Raw genomic sequence first — 24831 nt, 5'->3', positions numbered from 1 at the left:
TCATCAGCCCAATAACTGCTCATGCACTGGGGTGCTGTGACATTCCGTTCCATTGTAATTTGGCAAAGAGAAACAGGCAATTTGGTACTCCTGCCTTGAACAATGGATAGTAATTGGAACCAGGGACGGGGATGAAGATTATCCACATACTGGTCAACTGGATCGTATAGTGGCAAGCACTGCTTCCTCAGCACTAGGGACCTGGGTTCCATTCAGACCTTCGGTGACAGTTTGTATGAGCTTCTTCCAGGTGCTCCACAGCCTAAAGATATGCAGGTTAAGTGGATAGGCAAAGTGAAATTATCCCTGGTATCCAAAGGATAGGTGGGATTACAGGGATGTGGGGTGGGATTACAGGGATGTGGGGCACTGGGCCTTGGGAGAGTCAGTGCTTAGCCAAATGGACTCCTTCTGCACCACAGAGATCTAGTTTGGCATATTCACAGATTTGTTACCCATTAAACCTCTCTGCCATACAATTAAATTAAAACACTACCTTTAATCCATATGGTTGAACATTGCGTTTCAGGAGGACAGTCCTGTTCTTTCCCAATCGGTCAGCTTTTTGAACAGTCCTCAACTCCACATCAGACCAGTAGATTTCATCCTCAAACACAGCTACAGCAAATGGTCTGCGAGTATGCACAAGCTGGAACAGCTGTTAGAAAACAATTTGTTAATTTAATTTCATGGTTGAGTGACAATTAGCAGTTTAAAATCCAAATTCTGTACCTTCATATCTGTGCCATCCAAATTAGCTACACCAATACAATGTAACTTGCCATCAGCCCACAGTAATTTCCTGCCAATCAGGTCGAGAGTCAAGCTAGTTGGCCAACCAAGCCCACTTTTAACAAGGAGTTTCCTGTTTGTTCCATCCATGCCTGCTCTCTCAATGTGTGGCTCACTTCCAATTTCAGTCCAGTACATTAGCCTACATTGTAGAAGAACAAAGATTGCCTTTGACACATGCTATGATGCCCCAGTTATCAGTCTTGGGTAAGCAAATAAATTTGCAACACTTATTCTAGATTTATTAAAAATTAGACATTCCCTCTCCATGATGATTAACTGACCATCATGATCCCAGACTCCAACAGTTGCTGGGATGCCAGACAGAAAATACTATTTTACAAATAGAGATATGGTATATTACTAACTTCAATCATAAATACAGTAAGTTATGAAACAATCCCAATTGATGTTCATCTCCCACTCCAAAACAGCCATCTCTGGTCACAATCTACTTTAAGCAGGCTCAAGAGTACTTGCTGTTGTTTTAAAAGTGTATTGAAAAATAGCTGGCAGATTGTTGCCTGTGTCAATGTGCCAGCTTCAGGAAGACTGGTCACATGCAAAAAATTTTAACAGAGGCATAAAAATCTTTGCAACTAGTGCAGCTGCTAGTCGGTTCACAGATCAAACTGATTGACCATCAGCCCAACTTTACAGCAAGTATTCATGCTGGAATGTGTGATCTTAGTTTCACACACTGCACCTCTCCAAAAAGTCCAGCTGCTCTTCAAACCAAGACTTGCAAAAAATATAACTGCAGTAATCACATACTAACCCAGGCTTTTGATCCATACTGCACCAATTACATAATTTGAAACATTCACCACACTATCAAAATGGAACAGTGTTGTGTAAAATTTATACACTAGCTTAGCATTAGCAACGTAGAGTAAAATTGTCTGGCATCTCCAGCTACAAGATTAAACAATATGCAGGCATGGACTTGAATGTCCAACTTCAAATTTAATTAAAGTCTCACCCATTAAGTGGTTGCAGCACCAAAGAATGAGGTTGGTCTACAGCAGTGTCAACTACAACAGTAATATCCCGAGGTCCATTCCATGCAAAGTCCAAATTGGCTGCCAGAATACAACCAGCAACTCCATCAGTCCAATAAAGGTGTCGGCCTACCCAGTCCACAGCTATACAGTCAGACTGGATTCCTGCAGGGTATAGAAGTGAATTAGAAACGTGTAGAATGTTCCTCACTCTGCTTGGATTATTATTGTTCCCAGAAGGATCATTTGGATGATCTCCAGTTTCACTACCGAACCAAAATATAAATCAGAGCAGCCATTCAGCAGATGTGTCAATAGCAAACCTGTGCATTATGCTGTTCCAGTATGAATACCCTTTTAAATAGCTTTACCACACATGGGCTCAATCTATCAGCCTCACTTACCTGATTCAGCATGAGATTTGCCAGCCTAGTCACAGATCTAGATTCTGCCCAAAGAGGTCAGGATCCACATCTGCATATTCAAGTGGGCAGTTAACATGGAATAAGTTTACTTCATCCAGTGCCACGAGCAGGTGCTGTTTAGCATTGGCACTGGGTTGCCCAGGAGATCAGGGGCCCCTGGCACCATGCCTATAAATTTCAGCAGAGTCACTTTTAATAGTAATAATTTCCATTAAATCACTCCACAAGTCTGAAAATTTAAATGCCCAAAGTCTCTCCATTCGATGGTCCTAGCCTCCCATATCAATTGGGAAGCAAGTCTCATCCTGGGGCAGCACGGTAGCATTGTGGATAGCACAATTGCTTCACAGCTCCAGGGTCCCAGGTTCGATTCTGGCTTGGGTCACTGTGCGGAGTCTGCATGTTCTCAGTGTCTGCGTGGGTTTCCTCCGGGTTCTCCGGTTTCCTCCCACGGTCTAAAGATGTGCAGGTTAGGTGGATTGGCCATGATAAATTGACATTAGTGTCCAAAATTGCCCTTCGTGTTGGGTGGGGTTATGGGGTTATGGGGATAGGGCGGTGGAGGTGTTGACCTTGGGTAGGGTGCTCTTCCCAAGAGCCGGTGCAGACTCGATGGGCCAAATGGCCTCCTTCTGCACTGTAAATTCTATGATAATCTATGAATACAAAATAATGCACCTGCAATCCCATTAAAGAATCAGTTTTGTTTAAAATAATTTTACAAATCCACCACTGAACATTTGCCCCAATTTTACTTAATATCCTTCGGTAACCAGGTCATCATTCTCGATCTTCTAATGCATATTTGTTTGAACCAAATAAAGTTAAGAATGTGATTAAATGCAGAGTGACATCAAACAGGGCAAGTAGCCAATACTGAAGCACTCAAATCAGCAAGCAAAGAATAAAATTTACAAATTATTTTCCAGGGTCAGAGCTTCTGTAAGGAGATTTCCCAATGTAACCTGATTTCAGACACTAAGTTACCAGGAGAGGTTTTATTGCAAACATCCAGCCATTCATTCTCCAGAGCTAACCTGGTTTCCAGCATTTGTTTTACTAGGAAATAAACCCTTGTATGGTTTAATAGTGGAATCATGCAGACCAAGTACTAATTACATTTGAGGCTCTGATGAAACCGTAACCCACCTACACCGAAACACTGGATGCTGCACAGCAATATTTCCAGATTTAGTATTCTGCTTTTGGTCTAATTTGATTGACTAAAGAGTAAAGCTAGCTCAATTTTATAAACTGACCTTTGACGAGTGTTCCCTTATCTTGTTGATCTAGCTTCATCCACTTTATACTTTCAGAATAGGTGTCAACCCAAAAAACTACTTTCTCCTTCTGGTCATAGTCCATGGAGAAGATAGCATTTTTTGCAATAGCTGGAAGAATCTCCTTTTTAGCACTGTGCAATCCATACAACACTATGTCATGCTGAATGGATACAAGAAGAACTGGCTCAGCACCTACATTTTAGAAAAATGAAAGACAAAATTAACCGATGACCAGATACTGGACGTAGCAGTCAGTGCATGGAATTAAAAAAAATTAAGAAAAAAAAAGGGCAGGGCATTTGCAGTAATACCAAAATTAGAATCAGACCACAATTGATACTCACCAATGTGGCAAAATGTTTGATAGCTGGTCTGGGGACATTTCCAGACATTACTTGAAATGGTTATTGAAGACCAACCGGTGAATTTAAAGTGGGAAAAGCAATAACGTATGATTGGATACACAGGCAAGTTGTGGATACTGGGCTAAAAAAAGACTGAGGTTTAGAATAAATGGAAGTGCAGTTTCATATAGCAGATCAAAGATTAAAACTCTAGGAGGTGGCTTTGTTTTTTCACCTGCAAAGGGGTTGGGCACTTATGACAAACTTGGTACAAGTTAATTTAACAAACAGCCTTGCCTGCTTTCCTGGTCAAACTGATCGGATTGGCCCTTTAAATGGGTGCAAGAAATCTGCAAGGTGTTCAGCTTCTTGAATGAAACCCCAAGTTGAGCAAGAAACAAACTTGCATCTGATCAGACAAAGACCTCCACGAGGTTTGGCTTGGTCATTCTAACAAGGTATTTCTGGCATTTAGCCTCGATTTCTTTTAATAAAAGACCATCTCTAGTATCTCAGTTGGGATTAGTCCAGGTGCAATCCACCCCAAACCTCAGGTTTTTTTTTGCTTCATCATCCCGGTGTTACATTTTTAGCTGGAACATGGCTTAGCAGTATCCAAGGAGGTTCCTGTTACCAAGACAGTTATACTTCTAGGGACACTTAACCAGAACTAAAATTTAGTGGAGTCTTGGAGTCGGAGTACTCTCTGGCAAGTTGTTCCTACCTGTTACTTTACAGCTGTGTCCATCATGGTGAAGCAGAAAACCAGTGTGACAATTGCAGTGATATGTCCCATTCATATTAAGACATATTTGGCTGCATGGTCTGGTTGGTAATTCTTTACATTCATCAACATCAACACACATTGACAAGTCAGTCATAAGCTTAAACCCACTCTCACAGCCACATTTCTGCAACAGAAAAAAAAAGTTATACAAGCTATAGATCAGCACGTTTCCCCAACAAATGTGACTGCCTCGCATTACAATATTCAGCTTTAGGCCTGGAGGCAGAGTTAGACAGATTTGCCAGAGTGTGCACATCCCTAGCAGGCATTTCTTATAGGAAGGCAGGTCTAAACTAAAACATCTCCCAAATGGCAGCGGGGACAACAAATTGACTGGCGGATTGGCAAGTGAGGTACATCTTAGAGATTCCACAGCAGTACCAGCTGTCTCTTCAATCAGATGACAGAATGAATGAGCTTTAATGGTTTTCTGAATAGAGAACAAAAAAAAAGACGACCAGTCGTTAGCATTGCATCAATATCCAGGTTGGGCTGGTCAGGTAACCAGAATGCTTGATGTTCATTCACCAAATCAAACCTATGGAAAGCTTAAAAGTGTGGTCAAAGTAGCACTACAATCCCTGGGGAGAAGCGGTCCCAGGATATTTGCACCAGGTATAACCAGATAAGTGGTGCAGTCTCCTTAGCAAGTAAGCAGAGGCAGAGAAAAATTGCAATGAGGAGGAAAATGCAAGTGCGTATCCAGTCTTATTTGCCAGAGAAACCTCTAGACAGACTTTATTCAGAAGTCACCTACATACCCACCAGAACCCTACCAAAACCCTACCAAATGTCCTAGATGAACATGGGTCATTTGTCATGAAGGACACAAATATTCAGGTGCGGTTTTGTATTAGTCTAGGTATAACACAGATTAAAATTCAGGTCATTCTACTGAGATTTTGCCTCCCACAAAATACTTACAGGTCCACGTGGTGTCTTGTAACACATGTGCGTACAGTTGTTGCATTTCTGATTACAGCTTCCACCCTCGTCCGAACCATCTGCACAGTCATTCTCCTCATTACAGGCCAAACTCATGTTGATGCACTCCAACATAGTACATTGGAATTCAGAGCTCCTGCATGGCCTTGGCTGGCCTAAGGGCAGAAGTTATACAAACTGATTCCTACACGCACTATACAAGGCCAAAATGGACAAGATAAGACCTTATACTCACAATTACTCTCATCACTGCCATCTATACAGTCTTTCTGTCCATCACAATGCCAGAAATCTGGAATACATTGAGAGTGGTCTCTGCACAGCCACTGAAATTCTCTGCATTTCACTTCTGAAAGTTTGCAGTTCTGAGAAGAGGAAAAAAAAGTAAACCCAAAATATTGGGCAACAATGCAATACCCATGAATTGCTAATTTGTGGAATAAGCAACATTGACCTAGTACCATTTAACTGACCTAGATCAACACATCTAAATTTTTACTGAAGGTATTCTTGCTCCGCTGTGTCCTAATGGTTTGGAAACACCAATTGGAAATCTTCCTGGAAAGCGTCGGAGTCATTCCTAGGCACCCCCAGAGATCTGTCAAGCCGCTGTTGCTATTGGCCGGATTTCTCTGGCCATTGAGGATCTTCCTTCCAGCAGTGACCGACCACCTCCCTAGAGTTTCCTGGTGGCCTCAATGGGAAATTCCATTGACAAATAACCAGAGTAGAGAATTATACTGCCAAGAGTGTGCTGCTGAGATAACCCGGGGGTGGGGGGGGGGGGGGGGGGGGGGGGGAAGTCAGCTCAGCTTCACATTAGGCGATTCAGGTTGCTTGTCTGCACTAGTGACTCATTTAGCTAAACAAGGCAAATAATTACCTCCCACTTATTGTCTGGAAAGCAAGAGGCTGATGCAAGGCATTTGTTTACCTGTTCATCCATCCCATCTTCACAGTCCATATAGTCATCACACCACCATTCCTTTATTATGCACTCCTCACTGACAGGGCACATCACCTCATCAGGTTTGCAGGGAACTTTCTTTAGTTTTGGACAATTGTGCTCATCCGAGTGATCCCTGCAGTCATATTTCAAATCACAGCGGAAAGCTAAAGATACACATTGGCCATCACCACAGCTGAAGTCATCACTGCCACACCCTAGATACAAACAGAAAAAGCTTTAAAAAAAGGAATCATTTCCCACAGGATAGCAGCAAATAAACACCAGAGATTTACTGAACACCAATACAAAGGTTAGCATTTTCAAAATGTTTCATTGTACAATAGGTTATTTGGACTCAATGGAACGCAAGTGTCATCTTGGGTGTGTTGAGGACAGCTGTGCTGGTGCGCTCACAGCTTGTATTTAACAGCACTCCATGCTGAAAGTGAGCCCCCACACACTTCTTTCCATTAGCCTCTTGTCGTGAACAAGAGCAAGCCCCATCAATACAAGCATGGCAGCACAGACCTGCTCAGAGCTGGAGATGCTGACCTTGCCAGGCTTCTTTGATGCCATTGATAAGATATACAAGGGCATCCTGTTAGTGAGGGGGTTGGAAGATAAGCAGCAGGGCCAGCAAGGCTGCAGTCGTATGGGCAGCATTACTAGGAGGACCACTGTCCAATGTCAGAAGACCAACCTCTAGGGCTGCAGTTCCCATCCCTCTCCTGGCATCAGTTCCACCCATTAAATTCCCAGACCCCCTCCCAACAAATCTGCCCCCCCCCCCCCCCCCCCAACAAATCTGCCCCCCCCCCCCCCCCCCCCCCCCCAACTGATTAGTGCTCATCAGAACACTGGCACCCACCATCACAGCCCCTTCATGTCCAGTGCCCACACATACCACCTGCTATGGACCCCCCTGAGAAGTGTGCGCAGCTCACACACTGCCCTCTGTCCCTGCAGGAGAGGATGGCCCTTTGCTGCTTATAATGGGGGCAGAGCCCAGAGGTCAGAGTCCTCACCTCTGGTCAGGCCCTGGAAATAAGTGGGGTGGTCTGAGGGGAGCAATCACCGGGTTTGGCCTGCACAGGTGAGGATCCACTGCCCCTTCACCCAGATGACCCGTCTCAAAGGGAGTTGTGCATGTCAGAAAATGATTCTTCCCGTACAGACTGGTGTCCATCTTCCACCCAGAGTAGTTCTCCCTCCCTCTTTTCTCCTTGCCTCCCCCCACCCAGAGACCACCTCCAGGAGAGCACCATTGAGGTGTCAGTTGCCATGCCTCTGGAGGGCAACATTGGTGGAGGGGCTTCTGGGGCACAATCTAGTGAGCTCCATAGTTGTTGATGCTCATCAGTTGGAGCACAGAATGATCGGGGGGGAGGGGGGGTGCAGAGGTCTGCTGGATCCCCATCAGATGTTGAGACTTGGACAAGGTAGAGCTGATGCAGATGATAGGACACAGCATGGCATTCAGGAGGGGATAGGACACAGCATGGCATTCAGGAGGGGATGTCAGCAACATTTGAGCAAGTGCATAGCCATTTGGAGAAGTCCCAAAGTCTGCGGGTGCAGGGAGGGGTAGAACTGGCTCATCTTACCACATCCAAATTCATCAGTTTCATCAGTACAGTCATGACTGCCATCACATATCCAGTCAGAAGGAATACATCTCTGGTGATCATCACACCAGAAACCACAAGTGTCTGTCACTTCCATGCAGTTCATTTCATCAGATCCATCTGGACAGTGCTCAATACCATCACAGCGTAGTTCCCCCAGAACACATCTCGTCCCAATTAAACATTGAAATGAATCTGAAGGAAAAGAAGAAATAGCCCATGAAAAAAATGAAGCCCATGGAAAAGTGAACGAGATGCCAATTATTGGCATAACCCTCTTTGCCAGTGTCATGCCAATTGTCCTGCATTTCAGGGACATATTAGCATTGTATGCAAGAGAAGAGGTTCAGTTTTGGGTCTTCTCATTTCAGAAAGCAGCGATTGGACAGTCTCAGAACTGTGGATAGTTACCTGGTTCATCGCATACATCTGAACACCCAATCTCATCAGACCCATCAGGACAGTCTTGGTCACCATCACACTTGTAGTCGAGGCTGACACACTCGGTTCCATCTTCACAAAGAAAGAAGGTACGGTCACACTGCAATGTTGAACGCGAGTCCTGCTGAACTTCCCAAGTATCTAGAGAACAAACAAAATCAAAGTCATTCTGTACCCTGGAAGCAACTGCACCTGGGGCTATTGTATTTGAAGAAAAAAAATGCTAATCCGACAGTTATAATACAGAGAGCACAACTTGTGTGGCTGACCAAATTGGATTTCAGAGAAACAGTTGGAACAACGATTAGCTCAGGTAGCATAAAAATCAGTTGTAGAACATTGGTGTGCTGTAGGTCGGAGTCATCTGCAAGTCTTTGATTCAACCATTTAGACGATCCAGAGGACCAGGCAGCTCTCCCTTTTGAGCAGACTGGTGGCGATTTAGCCAGAGGGTCACAACACCTCAAAAAAGGGGCAACATTAAGATGGGACCTTCATGAGTAATTTCAGCCAGTACAGGAATTGAACCCACAAATGCATCACAAACTGTCCCAATTTCAGAACATGGCTGCTACAACAATGGAAATGTCCAGCACCAGTCTTTAGTTGACAAGCCAGTGTCCAGCACCAGAAAATTTAGATTAAGCGTTTACCTACCCGGAGAACAGTCCTCATCTGCTGGACAAATGCAGTAAACCCCATTAGTGTGTTGCACACAGATGTCATATTTTGAGCAGCCTCCATTATTAATTGTGCACATAGAGCGGTTTCCTGCAAGTTTGAAGAGTTACATCTATTGTTACTCAAGGTGCAGGATTCAGAGACTTGAAAAGTAGGAAATGGAGCATGGAAGGTTGATCATTTGGTTTCAATTGAATAGGAGAAACTATGCTTCAAATGCAAGTTAATTATACTGTAGAAAGAAACAGCACAGCTACAAATACAGGAATTTAGAATGAAATTCCTATCCAACAGCTGATGTTAGAGAGACTGATGCGAATAAAAAGGAATTGAGAAGCCAGGAGATAATTTTAAGCTCATTTCATGCACAAGAGGTAAAGTTGATCAATTGAATTAGAGACCATTTTTGCTTTTTGCTGAGAAAACGGATGCTTAAAGTCTTCAGATATCCTAAACAAATGGAAAGCAGTCTTTAAAAAAAAAAAAAAAGGACAGGAATCATAAAAGGGTACAGATGTAGGAAGAGGAAATTTGTACTCTGCAGGGTTCAGTGCTTGAACCAAACCTCTTATGAATAACCTACTTATTGCAGTCAAAATGCAAGCCTGTACCAAAGTGATCCTGTGACAACTGCAGTACTGCGAATAACCCAAGGCAGAAATGCTAGGAGTGGGATTGAAGTACAGATTGGCATTACAAAAACTTAATATATTTCATGTTTCAGAGGCGCAGTGGCAGAGGGAGTTGGCTTAGGATGGTGTTGGAAAGTTGGCTGGTATGTCTCATTAAAAAAAAAAAAAGGGGCTAGCTTTAGAATAGGATTAAGTACACAAATTGCCACATTTATAGGACCAACGCAAGCTGGGCTAGTTCTGGCAACCTAATTTTTTTTATCCAAAAGAGACTGGTACTACAAAGTACTAACTAGATTAGTCATTAAAGAACCACACTGGCATTGTTATCCTTAAACCTGCACAAATCACATGTCAAATTCAGGCAACCCATTTTATAATTTCAACAAACAGTTATCAATATGGTCATGAATTTACCGTCACATTTTCCCGATACTAGAAATGTTCCTCGAGGACAAGCGCACTTGTAGCCTTTAATGTTCACTGGAGAGAGCAAGCATATATGGCTGCATTCTGCGTTTTGACACTGATGAGTATCTACTATTCAAAAAAAAAAAGGATAATTTATTTAGTGACAGGTTAATTCAAAGTTAAATTTGAATTAACTTGCTTCAAATGAAAGCACAAGAGAATGAGAGATGTTGCAAGTTAGTAGGGCATCTCTACCTCAATACAAGGCCCCTCAATACAAGGCCAACATGGATTTACATTCCCATTAGATGGACTTCAGTCCGTAGATCAGGCTACAGGTTTTCCTACCCCGACGGTCAGAATTCACAAAAACGGTGAGTGGGGGAGCGCGCAAGTTCATGAGGGCTTAAGAAAGCGAGAAGCCAGAGGGAGGATCTCCAGGATAAGCAGCACTGCAGTCAGTGGCGTAGCTGGAAATAAAGAGCCGCAGACCAATTGTGCCTACTTCACAGCTGGCAAATGTTAAAAATGGGCTTCTGTATGTTGTGTTAATGTCCATCTTAAAATCTTGCATGATCCTTCAGCTGCTCACTGGAACCCAAGGTTAAAATTCAGCACAATGTCAACAAGATAGAACTCAAGTGTGCACATTAGTATAGAAAACGCAAGTGAATCCAGTTCAGAACGTAGGAACATTTCACTTCAAATCTAGTTGTACACCCTCAGACCAAAGCACCTATCCTTAATGCAAGTAAATTCTGACCTTGTTACTTCATTCCTACTTTAAGAGATAGCCAAAATTAGGCAGTGTTTGCTCATTCCCAGATCAGCTGACCATGCAGCAACACAATATTAGTTTATGGTGAGCCAGAGACACCAAAGTTCAAAGTGGGGTTAATGCCCATGGGCAACAACATGAACGAAATGGATAATGGGAGGCGTTGATGGAGGAAAACATTTGTAGAGATATGGTTGGTAAAGAGCTGTTTGAAGTTTCTGCCCGAAATATATATTTTCAGATTACAGCTATGCATGGAAAAATGAACACCGTACTTACTTTGATGTTGATGTGTTATAGCTAGTATGGAAACTAGTGCAGGTTCTAGCAAAACCTCCTTCTGTCTTTTGTAGGATGTACGTAGCACCCTATCTGGCACAGACCAATAGAACCAGCCTTCAAATGTTGAAAATCCTTGAGGTTGTTTAATGTCCAAGCCAAATAATGAGAATCTCTCACTGCCATCTATCTTGGCCGTTTCAACAGTCTTTAAAATATACAAAAAAAAAGTGTTAATTCATCAGCTTCGACATGCAGCTAGGATTTGTTTTTAGAGGCTGCACCGAGATAAACACTGATTTTTCTCTCCTCCTCCCTCCACCCCTCAAGATCTACCTGGAAAATCACACAATCAAGTTCTCAGACACTGGACCAATACCTTCAATTTTCATGAGCATCACCCAGCAGAAGATGGCCAGCCTGTAGCTACAGTGTAAAGTGGAATGCTCAACCATGCATTCTTGGCCAGTTCAAGCACAAAAACAAGACTAAGATTGCTTTAACTGCAAGAGAGCATTTGTGGACTACAATTACTGTCCATGAAGCTAGGTTTTGAACCACCCAGCTGGAAAGTTATCCCCAAAATCTCCATCACATCTGCCTACAGAGTGTCCCAATGATGCAGGAGTGTACTTACTTCATGGTCTTTATTGAACCAGTAAAGTCTCGCCACTGAGTAATCAAGAGTCAGTCCAATTGGTTTCACCGAATCAAGAACCACAGCTACTTCTCTTCCAGAGCCATCCATTCCAGCTGTCTCAATGTGCACCTTGGAGTACATATAGTCTCTCTGGTTTACCCAGAACATGCGACTGAAAACACAACAGCACAGATTTACTCCTGGGCTTTTGCGGTAAGATTGCTCTTACTTTCCCACCAATCCCACAAATTACTTTTCAAGTGCTTTTATCAATCAAATGTACTATTTCAAATAAGGCTTATCCAATTAGTCCTCGAGTTGCACCGCTCCAAATTTAGCTCCAGCCAAGTGATTACATTGCCCTCCATTCCTTTTGAATAAAAATGGTTACATTCTCTAGTTGTTGGTTTAAAAATGGTGGGTGGAACTCCTCAATCTTCCAGAGAAAAGAAAAATCTCATTAGGCAAACACCAAGGTACGAATTAAATGAGCATGCAATCATAGGAGGCTGTCCAATTTATCCAACAAGAGGCAACTAGTTGCTGCCAGACAAGTACAGCATTTTTAATTTTCTCCAGAGCCACTGGCCAGTCTGCTTCTCTCCAAATCCTGTAATTGTTCACAACCTCAATTACCTGCAGCAAAACGTTGCTTGTTCCAACAAGCTGCTCTCCCCTGCAGAGAAAGTGATTTACCACTAAGCTACTTCATTAAATTAACATTTAATATCCAAATTGACAAATGGAAAAGTGTAGAAGCACTTGAAATGTGAACAGCATTAATGGCAAAGTTGTTACCCTGGTTAAATCAGGGATATTTGCGTACTTGACGATATTTCTATCAATTACATTTTTAGAATGCACAATTTGATATGCAAGATTCTCTGGCCTCGCTGCAATTGCTTGAGCAAATGCGACAATTTTATATATAGTGATATTCTCTGGCCTCGTTGCATACTTGCTGGAGTGAAATGAAGGCTAGCAGGCAAAACAAGAACCATGCCGATTTGTATGCAACCAAACCGGTCCATTCCTGCAGATGAAATTGGAATCCTACTGTGGCATGACAACCAATTATCACCACTTTAAGCCCTATTTTACAAGTGAACCACCTGGTATTCAATGCTTCCTGTGATTTAACAGATTCCCCAGCAAGTGGTCATGCTGGTGTCAATTAGTACTCCTTTATGAACCTGGCAGATGGGCTTCTGCAGAGAGCAGAGATAGTGAGTAGCCACCTTTGCTTACAGGCAGAACCCAGGGGCACTGGGCTTGCCACTCTTGCTTGGTCAGTGTGGAGCACCCTCATCTGGGAGGGAGCAACTGCATGCTGCTCCACCATGCCAACCCCTGGATCCGGTGTACCTGTTCCAGGGACAACCCTTGTCCCTGCCCATCTGCCACACCAACCACCCATAAGCCAACTGCAGCGGCCGCTTGCCATGCAGCTGAAGGCTATTGTTGAGAAGGAATTGGCAGTCGTAGTGCAGCATCCCAATCAAACTCCAATGCCTGGACACTGCCAGACTGCCAAACAAGACCACAGATGTAGCAGCCAACACCCAGGGGATGACACAGCTCTGGGGACATGTCGGATGGTCAGTGGGTGGGTGCAGTGAAGGGACCAGCACCTGGTCCATGTGAAGTTGTGTGGGTATCAGGGGTCTATTGCAGCTAGAGTGCATGGCTAGGGCCTTCCAGGTGTGGGATCCACCGCTATCCAGTATAACACCCTCGCCCAATTCCTTAGATATTGAACACTGAGTATTTTGGATACCACAGAACACACCCGAGTAGTGCAGAAGCCAGGCTGCCAGCCCATGTGCAGGGACCTTCCCCACACCAAGGACTGCCATGCATCAGGTCAGGGAGGAACCTAGAGGGGAAGGCCTACAATGCCCCAGGGTGCAAAGAGTCACTGGTCCTTGCTGCAGGAGGCTCTGGTGCGACACCTGCACCACGTGCTCAGACGTGGCACCAGAGGAAGGACAACACACCTGTGGCCATCACAGCCCTGACATTATGCCTTGGGATCATTCCAGGGTTTGAGTAAGACTTGTGGCATTGCACAGGCGCATCTGACATCCGTCAAAATGCCCCGTTTGCCCAGGTGGAAAACTATACAAGCTTCGACATTGAGGGGGGGGGCGGGGGGAGAAAAATGCCTAGAGATGGGCCCAAAGTTCAGAGGCCAGCCTGCATTATGGATGAAAGGTGCCCTCAGGGATCCTCAATGTGCTTAGGGATCCTCAACGTGCTTAGCTTTCCTTGCTCTACCACTATGTTTAGGTGCCCATGTGTCATATCCCCAGGATGCACATCGGAAGTGGAAGCATCCAGCTGCTTACCACATCCCGTGGCCTTTGAAGCCCCTGGCGGGTGTCCTCTGGGGGACAGAGCCCTGGCATATGCACAGCCATGCCATCCTACCCTGTGTGCCAACTGCAAGATGTAGCCCGATGCAACGCAGGAGACCTGGTGGCCACAATCCCCACTCCATAGGAAGGGTCTGGGTTGGCACCCACTCCTCCAAAGATTGGAGCACAGCCCATCTGCAGTGCCTCAGAAATGCCTATCTGTGACTGGGAGAAGCTCTGCAAAACCTTGGCCACTCCCATCTGAGTGGAACATGTTCTGAAGGTCAGCCAGCTACTGGGTCACATCCCTAGTGAGTGGGACATTCTGCCAATGCCCTCAGCCATGGCTGCCAGACTGCACAACACAGTCACTCATGCTGCTGCGTCATGCAACAGAGCCTGCACTGTAGTCACCAACCTAGCATTGTTGGCCTTGGTGCCACACATTGCTGGCAACATACCCTGCACCCATAGTCTTGAGGCTAGTCTTCAGTGCTATGGCTGTGAGCCGAGTGGGGTTGACTGTGCAAAAGTATTGCTTGACCTTGTTAGGGGTAGGTGGGACGTATGATCCCAGTAAATTGACTGGTGAGCCTTCATTTGCTGTGAGACCCTGGAGGCCTTTTTAAGTGGACTAATTAGTTGTACTGTTCCTGGCCTCCCTGGGCAGCAGCACATCTTTGATAATTGCACCCACAATGTTATATCAGCAATGTGCCTGTTACATAGAAGTAATATGTATCTGCTGAGCATCTTCTTCAGCCAACAAATGGAGGAGTGTTTGGAACCCGATTCTATGGCAGAATTTCCTACCTTTTTCCTGGAAAGAGCACCAATTGCTCTGGCCTTACATTCTTCTCCAGAATAGTCACAAAACCATTGCCATTAGACAGGCCAGCACAAATTTTCTCCTCAAGGTGGTTGGTCCAGAAAATTAGCCCGGTGAACCAGTCAAAAGCTATACTAGTCACTCCTTTGGCATCTGGATAAGGATTAAAATGTAGTCAATTGTAAAGTCACCATCATTAGGTTTATTGTGTAAACAGACCCAAGTGGCAGCAGAGCAAGCATGGAAGGAGAGATCAAGATCAATGAAGACACCCAAAGAAGAATAGTTTTTCCGCACTCTTCTAGCCCCCACCCCCCAACTCTGATAACAAGTGTAATATTGATAGCATTATTACCATTAGCTGCAACTGAGAAATTCAACACTTGGGCCCAACCATCTCCAGATGCAATGACCAAGACATTCAGATGTTTGTTACACATGGGTCAGGAGAGACACAGTGTAGGAAATTCCAAGAACATTGATCATCCAACCTGCTTGATTTGCATCTCATCCATCACGTTTCCCTCCTGCACCAAGATGCACTGCAGCAACTCCAGAACACTGGTTAAAACATTCCCCTAAAGATGGTTAGCTGTTGATGGGTCTCCTCAGATCTCAGCCCTTACAGGGGAAATCAACATCTCTGGAGGGCAATTAGGATGGGCTATAATTGGAACTGAACATTTAGGGGCATTACTGAAGAGGTGAAAAGGGAAGGAATGAGGTAGTAATGTTAGTAAAGGAGGAAATGAAAGCATTGTGTGAGGAAGGATATGGGGAGATGTGAAATGCCCAAGGGGTAGAAAACACATGTGTGGAGGTTGTCTTATAGGCCCCCTAAACCAGTAGTGGAGACACAGGGAAGTTAGAAATCAGATGCATTCAGTAAGGGTACAACTGGATGACTTAACAAGCCATTTTAGATGGGTACTGTGCAATGAGAAAGGATTCATTAGCAATCTTGTGCAGGATCCCTTGGCAAGAGCAAGAGGGTCCCAAATTACAAGGGAAGATGTGGTCCACTAAGGGGATGGGCTCTGTGGACCAAATGACTGCTCAGGGCCAAACCATGCAAATCCCAGAATTGGTTGGCAGACGAGAAACAAGGCCCATTTATTCCCACTGAGCAGCAGGCAGTGATCAGTGAAGCCCCACTTTATATATATAAAAAACTTACCCTGGATGATGGAACCAAACAACATTTCCAAGTTTACCAGGGTGGAATGCAAGTGGAGGATGGCTTCAGTGATTTTAGCGAGTGGGAAAACATGACAGATGCAGTACAATGTGGCTAAATGTGAAGTTATACACTTAACAGAATGGTGATATATTAGGTGCATGTACAAAGAGATCTGGGTGTCCTGGTACATGCCAGTCAGTGGAAAGGGTGAAGCAAGCATTAGGAAGGTAAATAGCACATTGGTGTTCATTGCAAGAAGGATTGGAGTTCAGAAGTAGGGATGAGTCACTGCAGCTACAGAGCCTTGCCACACTAGAAGTATTGTATGCAGTTTGGTCTTGCTAACGGATAGACTTGCCATGCAGGTTCACCAAGGGTTGGCTGGGCTATCCTGGGAGATGGTTCGACTGGGCCTGATTTCACTGGAATTTAGGAGATCTGATTGAAACATTAATTCTAACAGGGCTGTACAGATGTTTCCCTGGTTGGGAAACCTAGAACCAGGGAACAGTCTCAGGATACAGATGGCATCAAGGTATGGGGAGAAAGCAGGAATATGGCAATGAAATGGAGGATCCACCATTATTATATTGAGCCAAAGGGCCTACTTGTTCAGGATCTTGCCTGTAACACCATGGGCTCTCAGTCTCCTATGTGCACCTTGCCAAAGGCGTTCTGGAAATCCAAATAAATCATCCACTGGTTCTCCTTTGTCTAAATTCCTTGCTACTTACTCAAAACAACTAACAGATTTGTCAGACATGACCACCCCTTGACAAAGCAGTGCTGACTCAGTCCTATTTTAGCATGCACTTCCCAAGTACTCCACAATCTCATCTTTAATAATGGACTCCAAAATCTTCCCACAAAGTCATGCTAACTGGCCTATAATTTCCCATCTTCTGCCTCCCTTCCTTATTAAACAGGGGGGGGGGGGGGTTACATTACCCACTTCCCTCCCTACTTAAACAGTGGTGTTACATTAGCCACTTTCCAGTCCTCAAAAGAGTCCCTTCCTGCCTTCAGTGATTCCTGAAAGATACCAATGCTCCACAATCTCCTGAACTATCTCCTTTAGCACCCAGGGGTGTAGTCCATCCAGTCCAGGTGATTTATCCACCTTCAAACCTTTTCCCCAGCAATGGTCCCTGCACTCCTCTGCCCCTGGAGCTCTGGCATCCCACTGGTGTCTTCCACCATGAAGACTGATGCAAAGTAACTACTCAGTTCATCTGCCATTTCTTGGTTTCCTATTACTTCTCTAGCCACATTGTCCAGTGGTCCAATGTCTATTTTTGCCTCTTCTCCCATCTTCAAGGATGACTGGAAAAGGTTGCCAAGTTCAGCTGGTGTCGGTCAAGTTTTTGAAAAGCCTCAGTACAACAACCAAAACTAAATGAACCAACAGCTAATCATTGCTTAATTCGGTAGATATACCAATATTCATAACATTTAAGGTTTAATTGAAAATTTGTAGGTTTAATTGAAAATTTGTAGGAGGCTTGTGATACAAGCTACTCCAGCCTAATAAGCCAATTGAAACTTGTGCAATGATTCCACAGGATGGAGACAAAGTCCTACGAGTGAACTATAAAAAGGTACATTGCCATCAAGATGCATACTCATTCTTGCAATATATTGAAGTAAAAAAAAAAACACCTGTGTAAATTGGGGAGCTGGAATTCTCAGCTAATGAAAATATAATCCCCTTCACATCCACCCAGTAAAAGATGGACTTTGCCTGGTCATATGCAATAGCCACAACATTTTCAGCAACTCCAATTGAGAGATGACTCCTGCTGTTCAAATCCAGTATTCCTAGACTTTGAGATCCTGCTGTCAAAATTGAAGTGGTGCCTTCTGCAAAATAAAAAGCATTTTGTTGTGGGTGCCAATATCACACAAATCAAGTTTGTTACTATTAGTTCTCTGCTGCAAGTGCCATCTTCCTACCCATTTATATATTGTGGAGGTGGGGTGCATGAAGCATTAGGAATATTAATCTTCAAACATGCACACTGCAAAAGGAATGATTGTTAAGCCTAAACAAGTCAGAAATGCAGATTCAATGTTAATTCTGCCCAACACCTATAATCAACATAAAACCTCTAAATTTCCAGGGAAGTGATTTATACTGAAAAAAGCCTGGGGGACCATAAAATCAAACGATTTTTGGAACTGTGAAAGGATTATACAAGCTCACATTTGCTATTAGAATGACATGGAGGTACAAATACTGCAGATTAACCATGTGAGGGGCAGGCTTTTTATGCCACAGTATCATGGAAAGAGATACTTTGGGCTTCAAATCAAGTCTAGCTTGTCAATGTTTAAAAGCTCAATGAGGGACTGAATTGTAGCACATTGGCAAAATGTGTGGGAGGCAGAAAGAGGAATTGTAGCACATTGGCAACTGTGGGAGAGTGTGGGCAGAAGAGGAAGGAGTGGGTGGGGAATGCAGGTTGTGCAAAAGGGAACATGTGCCTTGTCGTCATGTTAGACAAGGTCAGACCAGAATGGTTCAGCATGCCTGGACATCAAGATCTTGCCTTGGACAGTTTTAAATGCACGATGAGGCAAAACACTGCTTCCTTCATTTCCATTCTTAAGTGGTGTTCCCCAGGAAATTCCACTAAATTGCCAGGAGCATTATTTGCATTAATTTTTTTGCACTATTACTCCATGAAAATATAAAAATCAGATTGAGCGGAATGTTCAAAGGTCCAGGAGTTATCTACACTCCCGGCATGTCAGACTGAAACCATTGCCAATCACAGCAATACAAGTAACTCAATTAAGTTGGCTAGCTACTTTTGGGAAACCTACTTAGACATGTACCAAACTGCAGCCCAAATCCTACACTGACCTAACCATAGCCCATCTGGTTCATTGTTTTGATTCTTCATTGAACGGAGAAGCAATAAATGTTCACCTTGCAGTGACACCCACTGAGAGATTTAAAACCCGGAACCATATTCTCAAATATCAAGAGGCACAACTGAATGCCCAGTTATGATTGTGTGACACTGTATTCATGAAGGGGACCTTGCCTATGCTATTCAACATCAACGTGCATCCATCTATGCTGGCAGGTGGCAGAGGAAGGGAAAGGAATACAGTATCCCAGTGGTGCTTAGTAAATGCAGCCTTCAGTAGGTTCTCTATACAAAAAATTTGCACCATTTAATACCATCTGGAACCAATACTTCACTATATTAGAATGGGACTAAAAGCAGAATAAAAATCTGCCAGAGGTTAGTGTACATTATACAGGATACATTAGGCTTTACAAACAGGAGAGATGTAGGAACTTATGAAAAGTTGCCATCTTTATGCAGCCAATAAGACCATCCATATGAAGTGTAGATGCCAAAATAGAGCGTGGGCCACATTTGTAGACAGAAAAGATGGGCCAACATAAAGCACAAACTTGAGCAGGCAGGTTCCTCAGTGAGTTTCCCCACTGCTATCTAATGACACTTGGACCAGGGGGGGTTCTCCCTCATTTAGCCCATATTTCAGCACTGGGGAGCCATTTTGAAAGGGTGCCCCGATGTGAGCGTGGTCTCCCACAACACTAAGTACCCCATAACCCCAAGTGAGAACACCCCAATTATGGAGTCCCTCCCTCTTTAGCCACCCCCTCCCCCCCCACATCCCCACCCCAAACAGGCATGGCCCCCCCCCTCAGCAGTGCCACGCCCTTGTGGACCAACATGGATAGGTACCCCTGGGGAGCCCGGTATCAAGGGAGGCCTGAACTATGTTTACGACCTACTTTAGTGAGCACCATCTGGTCCGATCCCTTTTGGATGGAGTGCCAATTCTGACACCTCCGAACTTGGTTGTATCCCATGAGGCTGCCAGAAAGTAGAGGGGAAGCTTTGCAATGCAGCCGGAGAATCGCATGCCTAGTATATCCATTAATTTTAGCAACACTTGTATACAGGAGACGCATCTCTAAACCTCCAACTGTTGATTACTTACCAAAACAGTGTTTGCCATCAGATTGTAAAATCATGCCAGCTGGGCAAGCACAATGTGCACCCCAAATAGTTTCTTCACACAAGATGCTGCAGCCCCCATTATTGTCCCAACATTTACCTAAAAAACAGGATATTAAGTCAAGACTATTTTTGCACAACTACGAATTTAGACATCTTGCAAAACCACCATTGGGTGGTTAACCATTTGATCTGCACATAGCAGATAAAGTGTCACATTTACATGGAGAACAGTCCCATATACAATTCCCCTTTAGACTGAAAGCCATAAGAGAGATGGATGCAACTCCACAAATGGAGCTAGAGATGCAAAAGGCATCAGGAGATGTCCACAATTCATCATGGAGAAGGCACAAATTAAATTGAGAAAATCTATTGAACAGGAGGCCCGAAAGAGTTCAGCATTAAGAGATAGTTGCCAGGAAAAAAAAAAAAAGTTATGCCAAGTCCAATCTTTACCACCACATGATTCAGGTTCATCAGTCCCATCAATACAATCGGGTATCCCATCACATATTTCATGCTCAGATAGGCATTTGTTGCTGCACCGATATTCTGCACATGTTCCTTCATGCTCAGCTTCTGCAACCAAGAATAGATTACAACTTAGTCCAATGTTAAAATGTGGATTTATGTAGTTTGGCAAAATCATTGTATTTTGATTTCCAAATCTAAATGTGTACAGGACTACATCTCCAATGAGTGCAGAACATTTGAATACTATAGAAAACCAAAGGTTTAAAATGGAAACAGACTTTAAAAACACTAGTTTGAGCTGCTGTAGATGACCCCTGGCCATAGGAGACCGAATTGCTTTGCTATTATTCAGTGGTTGATGGAGAAAAGTTAGTAATGGAAGAAAATGCCAGAAGGAAAGTAAACTCTAGCTAAAGACACAAGGAAGCATGGTCTAATGATCTGGCAGAATGTGGGACTGGAGTACAGTGCTATCCATGACCTGCACTAAGTTGGTGTTACACAGCTGTGTGCAGGCCCAAGCATGGAGACAGTCAGCTTGTACAAACAGCATTGTCTATTCCGGTTCAGGGATCCTAGAAGCCAATAAAGCTTTCTGAACCTGCTACCTCCCTTGACAATTGGAGATGGGCATTGAATCCTGGCCTCTCATGAATGATTCATAATCTGGATGGAAAGATCTGACTGCATTTTACATCAATGTCAATTTAACCAGGTTTCCTCAGACCAATGTCATCTCCAATGGAATAGAAACAAGAGCAACCTGACCCAGCTTCATTTAGTACGAAGTCTTACAACACCAGGTTAAAGTCCAACAGGTTTGTTTCGATGTCACTAGCTTTCGGAGCGCTGCTCCTTCCTCAGATTCACCAGAGGAAGGAGCAGCGCTCCGAAAGCTAGTGACATTGAAACAAACCTGTTGGACTTTAACCTGGTGTTGTAAGACTTCGTACTGTGCTCACCCCAGTCCAAAGCCAGCATCTCCACATCATAGCTTCATTTAGACCCATGATATTCAATTCCAGCCAGAGCTCACCACACAATTCCTCATCCGAGTTGTCACCACATTCATCAACACCATTGCACTTTGCAGTTTTCAAGATACATCTTTGGTTCCTGCATTGCACTCCAAGACAGGTCTTGTTTAAGCAGTTGACTTCATCTGAACCATCACTACAGTCCACCTTCCCATCACACAAATTCCATTCATCAATGCAGTATGTGCCATCAGAACACTGGATTTTTCCTTCATCACATTTGGAGTACTCTAGGATAGATGTTTCAAAAGTTAATAATCTTCAAAACCACATGTCAGAAACCACATGTCAGAAGGAAACAAGTTTGATAGCATCTCCATTCTCCATTTGTTACCTTGTACAACTCAAAGCAAAGCTTATCCTGGTTTAATGAATTTTCTACTGCGTAAGCTTGATTGTAAGTGGCTGGGCATCATGGCAGTGCTGCCTCAGCACCAGGAACCTGGGTTCAAATCCAACTTTAGGGTGACTGGGGAACTTATCCATTTCTCCCCCTCCCCCCAATTGCCTGCACACATTTCCTCCCACAGGCCAACAATGTGCAGCTTAGGTGGATTGACCATGCTAAATTGCCCACTAGTGTCCAAACAGCTATGTGGGGGTCACCGGGATTGGGCATTCTTTCAGAGGGTCAACACAGACTTCATGGGCCAATTGGCCTCATTCGGCATTGTAGAGAGTCGGATTCTTCTATGATCACCACTGTAGTTATCAGACCCAAACTTGGGTCAGTACACTACACCTCCCATTTTATTTTTAGTACAATGAGAAATGATGAATGAATCAAATAATTTTTAAATTATGCTAAGGCCATTTACTGCAAAAGCTCACTCAGTTATTATGGTTGCTCAGGATGGTAGAAGCACTCACCACTTTTAGAATACTTTGCAACAATTAATTTAACTTCTACCATTCAGTCTTTTGCCCATTCCCTGAGAAATTGCTGAGTCATGTTATTAATCCTCATTAAAACTTTGCATCCTCATGGAGTCACATCTATTCCCTGGGAAATTGCTAGGTTATTAATTACTATTAAAATTTTGCATCCTTAATAGAGTCCCATCTATTTGTGATAGTCAAAAGGAGGCCGATTCTGCAAAAATTGCCATTTTAAAAATCAGATCACTCTGAAGTACTGGCACGAGTCACTTTTGATACTCACTTTTCTGCTGGACCAAATTCCCTCAAGAATATTTCAGATTCATGAATATCAAATATAATTATGCAAGTTGGCTTCCAGCAAGTCTCAACTTGGAACTGAACATTAACAAAGGCCCAAGTGAAAACTATAACCGCCCTGCAGTGAATACCATTGATTACACAATGAATATTTCAGATTCATGAATATAATTATGCAAGTTGGCCTCCCAAGTCTAAACTTGACCTGAACATTAACAATTTCATAATTAGGCCCAAGTGGAAGCTCTAGCCACCCTGCACCCAAAACCATTTATTACACGATTAGCCCACAGCCTCCTGATAATCCAATTGAATCCTCCAGTATTTGTACACTAGTGTTATCTGCAAATTTTGAGATTTTCTAGCACAATCACACTTTCACTACTCCATCAGGAGCACAAGTCTTAGCAGGATTACTATTCCTCCCAGAATTCTATTCCCTCTATTGAGTTTACTCTGGCTGCATTTTTAGTTGTTTCAGAAGCCTCTAGACTGTTCCACTCCTTCATTAAAAAAAAAAGTGCTCTTAGTCACACCTCATCACCATTAGGCCACCACAGCATACATCCCCTGACACTTAGAAAATAAGCACGAGGCCATTCAGCCCTTTAAGCTTGTTCCACTATTCATCACCATGGTTGATCAGGTTCAATACCCTGGTCCTACCCCTCCCCCCTCCCTCATAGCCCTAGCTACTTTCTGGTGGTAGTGAGTTTTACAGATTCAACCACTGTGGTTGAAGAAATCACTCACCTCAGTCCTAGAAGGTTTACCCCTTATCCTCAAACTATGACCTAGTTCTGGACTCCCAACCACAGGAACATTCAAAATTCGAACAGGATTAGACAGGGCAAATTTGTAGGAGGTCCCCGCTGACCTCTTATGCACGATTCTTTTACAAGGTGCAGTGAAATTATGTCAAAGCTTCAAATTCAACTTACCACATCGTTCATCAACACCACCAGGGCAATCTTCATCTCCATCACAGAGCCAAGAAAGTGGGACACAGCTATGTCCACAGGAGGCCTGGTCAAATAATCGACATCTGTCCACACCTACAGGAGAGGTATAACAATCACAAGCTATAAACGTGCGCACATTTCAATATCTCAACTAACGGATGTCTCTTTGAACATGAACGAGAAACCGTAACTACTAGATCAAATCAAAACCCGGCCAGAAAGTGTAAACTATACTATTACCCTATCCCAGGTTCACCTACCCGGAATACCTGAGACAGTTTAGATTCACCTGCATTTTGGTCAATAAACTTACTTACCCGCGATATTAATATTCGCTTCAGAAAGAATCAATGAGTTTGTAAATATCCCCAGGAGCAGCCACTTTAAAATAAGCCAGTCCATTTTTGTTTAGCTGACCCAAGCCACCACTGAACGTATTGAAAGAAAGTTATAAAGGTTAGTCTCGAAACACCCTTCATATAGGCTCACTCATTCGACCCAACCCCCCGCTATTCGCCATATTGGCAAAGTGGAAATCTATTAACACCATTTAGTTAGTCATCCGTTAATTTTAGTCTTTGTGGATTGGCGACCAGTTGATTTCACTGGTCTTTCCGCTAAAAATGTTGAGGATGTTGCTCTTCCACTTAAAGTTTAACTAGTTCGGGGGCGATTTCTAATTAGTTAAATTGAAATACATCGCCAATTGATGTCACGGTCATGTGGCAGGGTAGCTACATCACAAGAATTCATCACAAGATGCAGAACTGAATAATGCCATATATGATCAACT

General features: G+C 43.6%; 1 protein-coding gene across 1 annotated transcript in view; it reads right to left on the bottom strand.

Annotated features, from left to right (window-relative positions):
- LOC140429721 (low-density lipoprotein receptor-related protein 2-like) overlaps nt 1-24440 on the bottom strand; it is a 31395-nt gene extending 6955 nt beyond the window's left edge. The window contains exons 1-21 of the mRNA XM_072517053.1: nt 24356-24440; nt 24018-24131; nt 21897-22127; nt 20843-20965; nt 20367-20483; nt 18039-18239; nt 15184-15352; nt 12011-12185; nt 11374-11581; nt 10323-10445; nt 9250-9363; nt 8563-8733; nt 8131-8346; nt 6512-6741; nt 5813-5942; nt 5557-5732; nt 4570-4756; nt 3478-3693; nt 1775-1958; nt 733-934; nt 497-658 (exon numbers count right to left, since the gene is read on the bottom strand). Coding sequence (XP_072373154.1) covers nt 497-658; nt 733-934; nt 1775-1958; nt 3478-3693; nt 4570-4756; nt 5557-5732; nt 5813-5942; nt 6512-6741; nt 8131-8346; nt 8563-8733; nt 9250-9363; nt 10323-10445; nt 11374-11581; nt 12011-12185; nt 15184-15352; nt 18039-18239; nt 20367-20483; nt 20843-20965; nt 21897-22127; nt 24018-24131; nt 24356-24440 — 3534 coding nt within the window. The remainder of the gene's footprint in view (nt 1-496; nt 659-732; nt 935-1774; nt 1959-3477; nt 3694-4569; nt 4757-5556; nt 5733-5812; nt 5943-6511; nt 6742-8130; nt 8347-8562; nt 8734-9249; nt 9364-10322; nt 10446-11373; nt 11582-12010; nt 12186-15183; nt 15353-18038; nt 18240-20366; nt 20484-20842; nt 20966-21896; nt 22128-24017; nt 24132-24355) is intronic.
- Nucleotides 24441-24831: the final 391 nt, after the last annotated feature.

The sequence above is a fragment of the Scyliorhinus torazame genome, chromosome 9 (assembly GCF_047496885.1).
Source record: "Scyliorhinus torazame isolate Kashiwa2021f chromosome 9, sScyTor2.1, whole genome shotgun sequence".
Taxonomy (NCBI): domain Eukaryota; kingdom Metazoa; phylum Chordata; class Chondrichthyes; order Carcharhiniformes; family Scyliorhinidae; genus Scyliorhinus; species Scyliorhinus torazame.
This window is presented reverse-complemented; position numbering and strand designations above follow the sequence as displayed.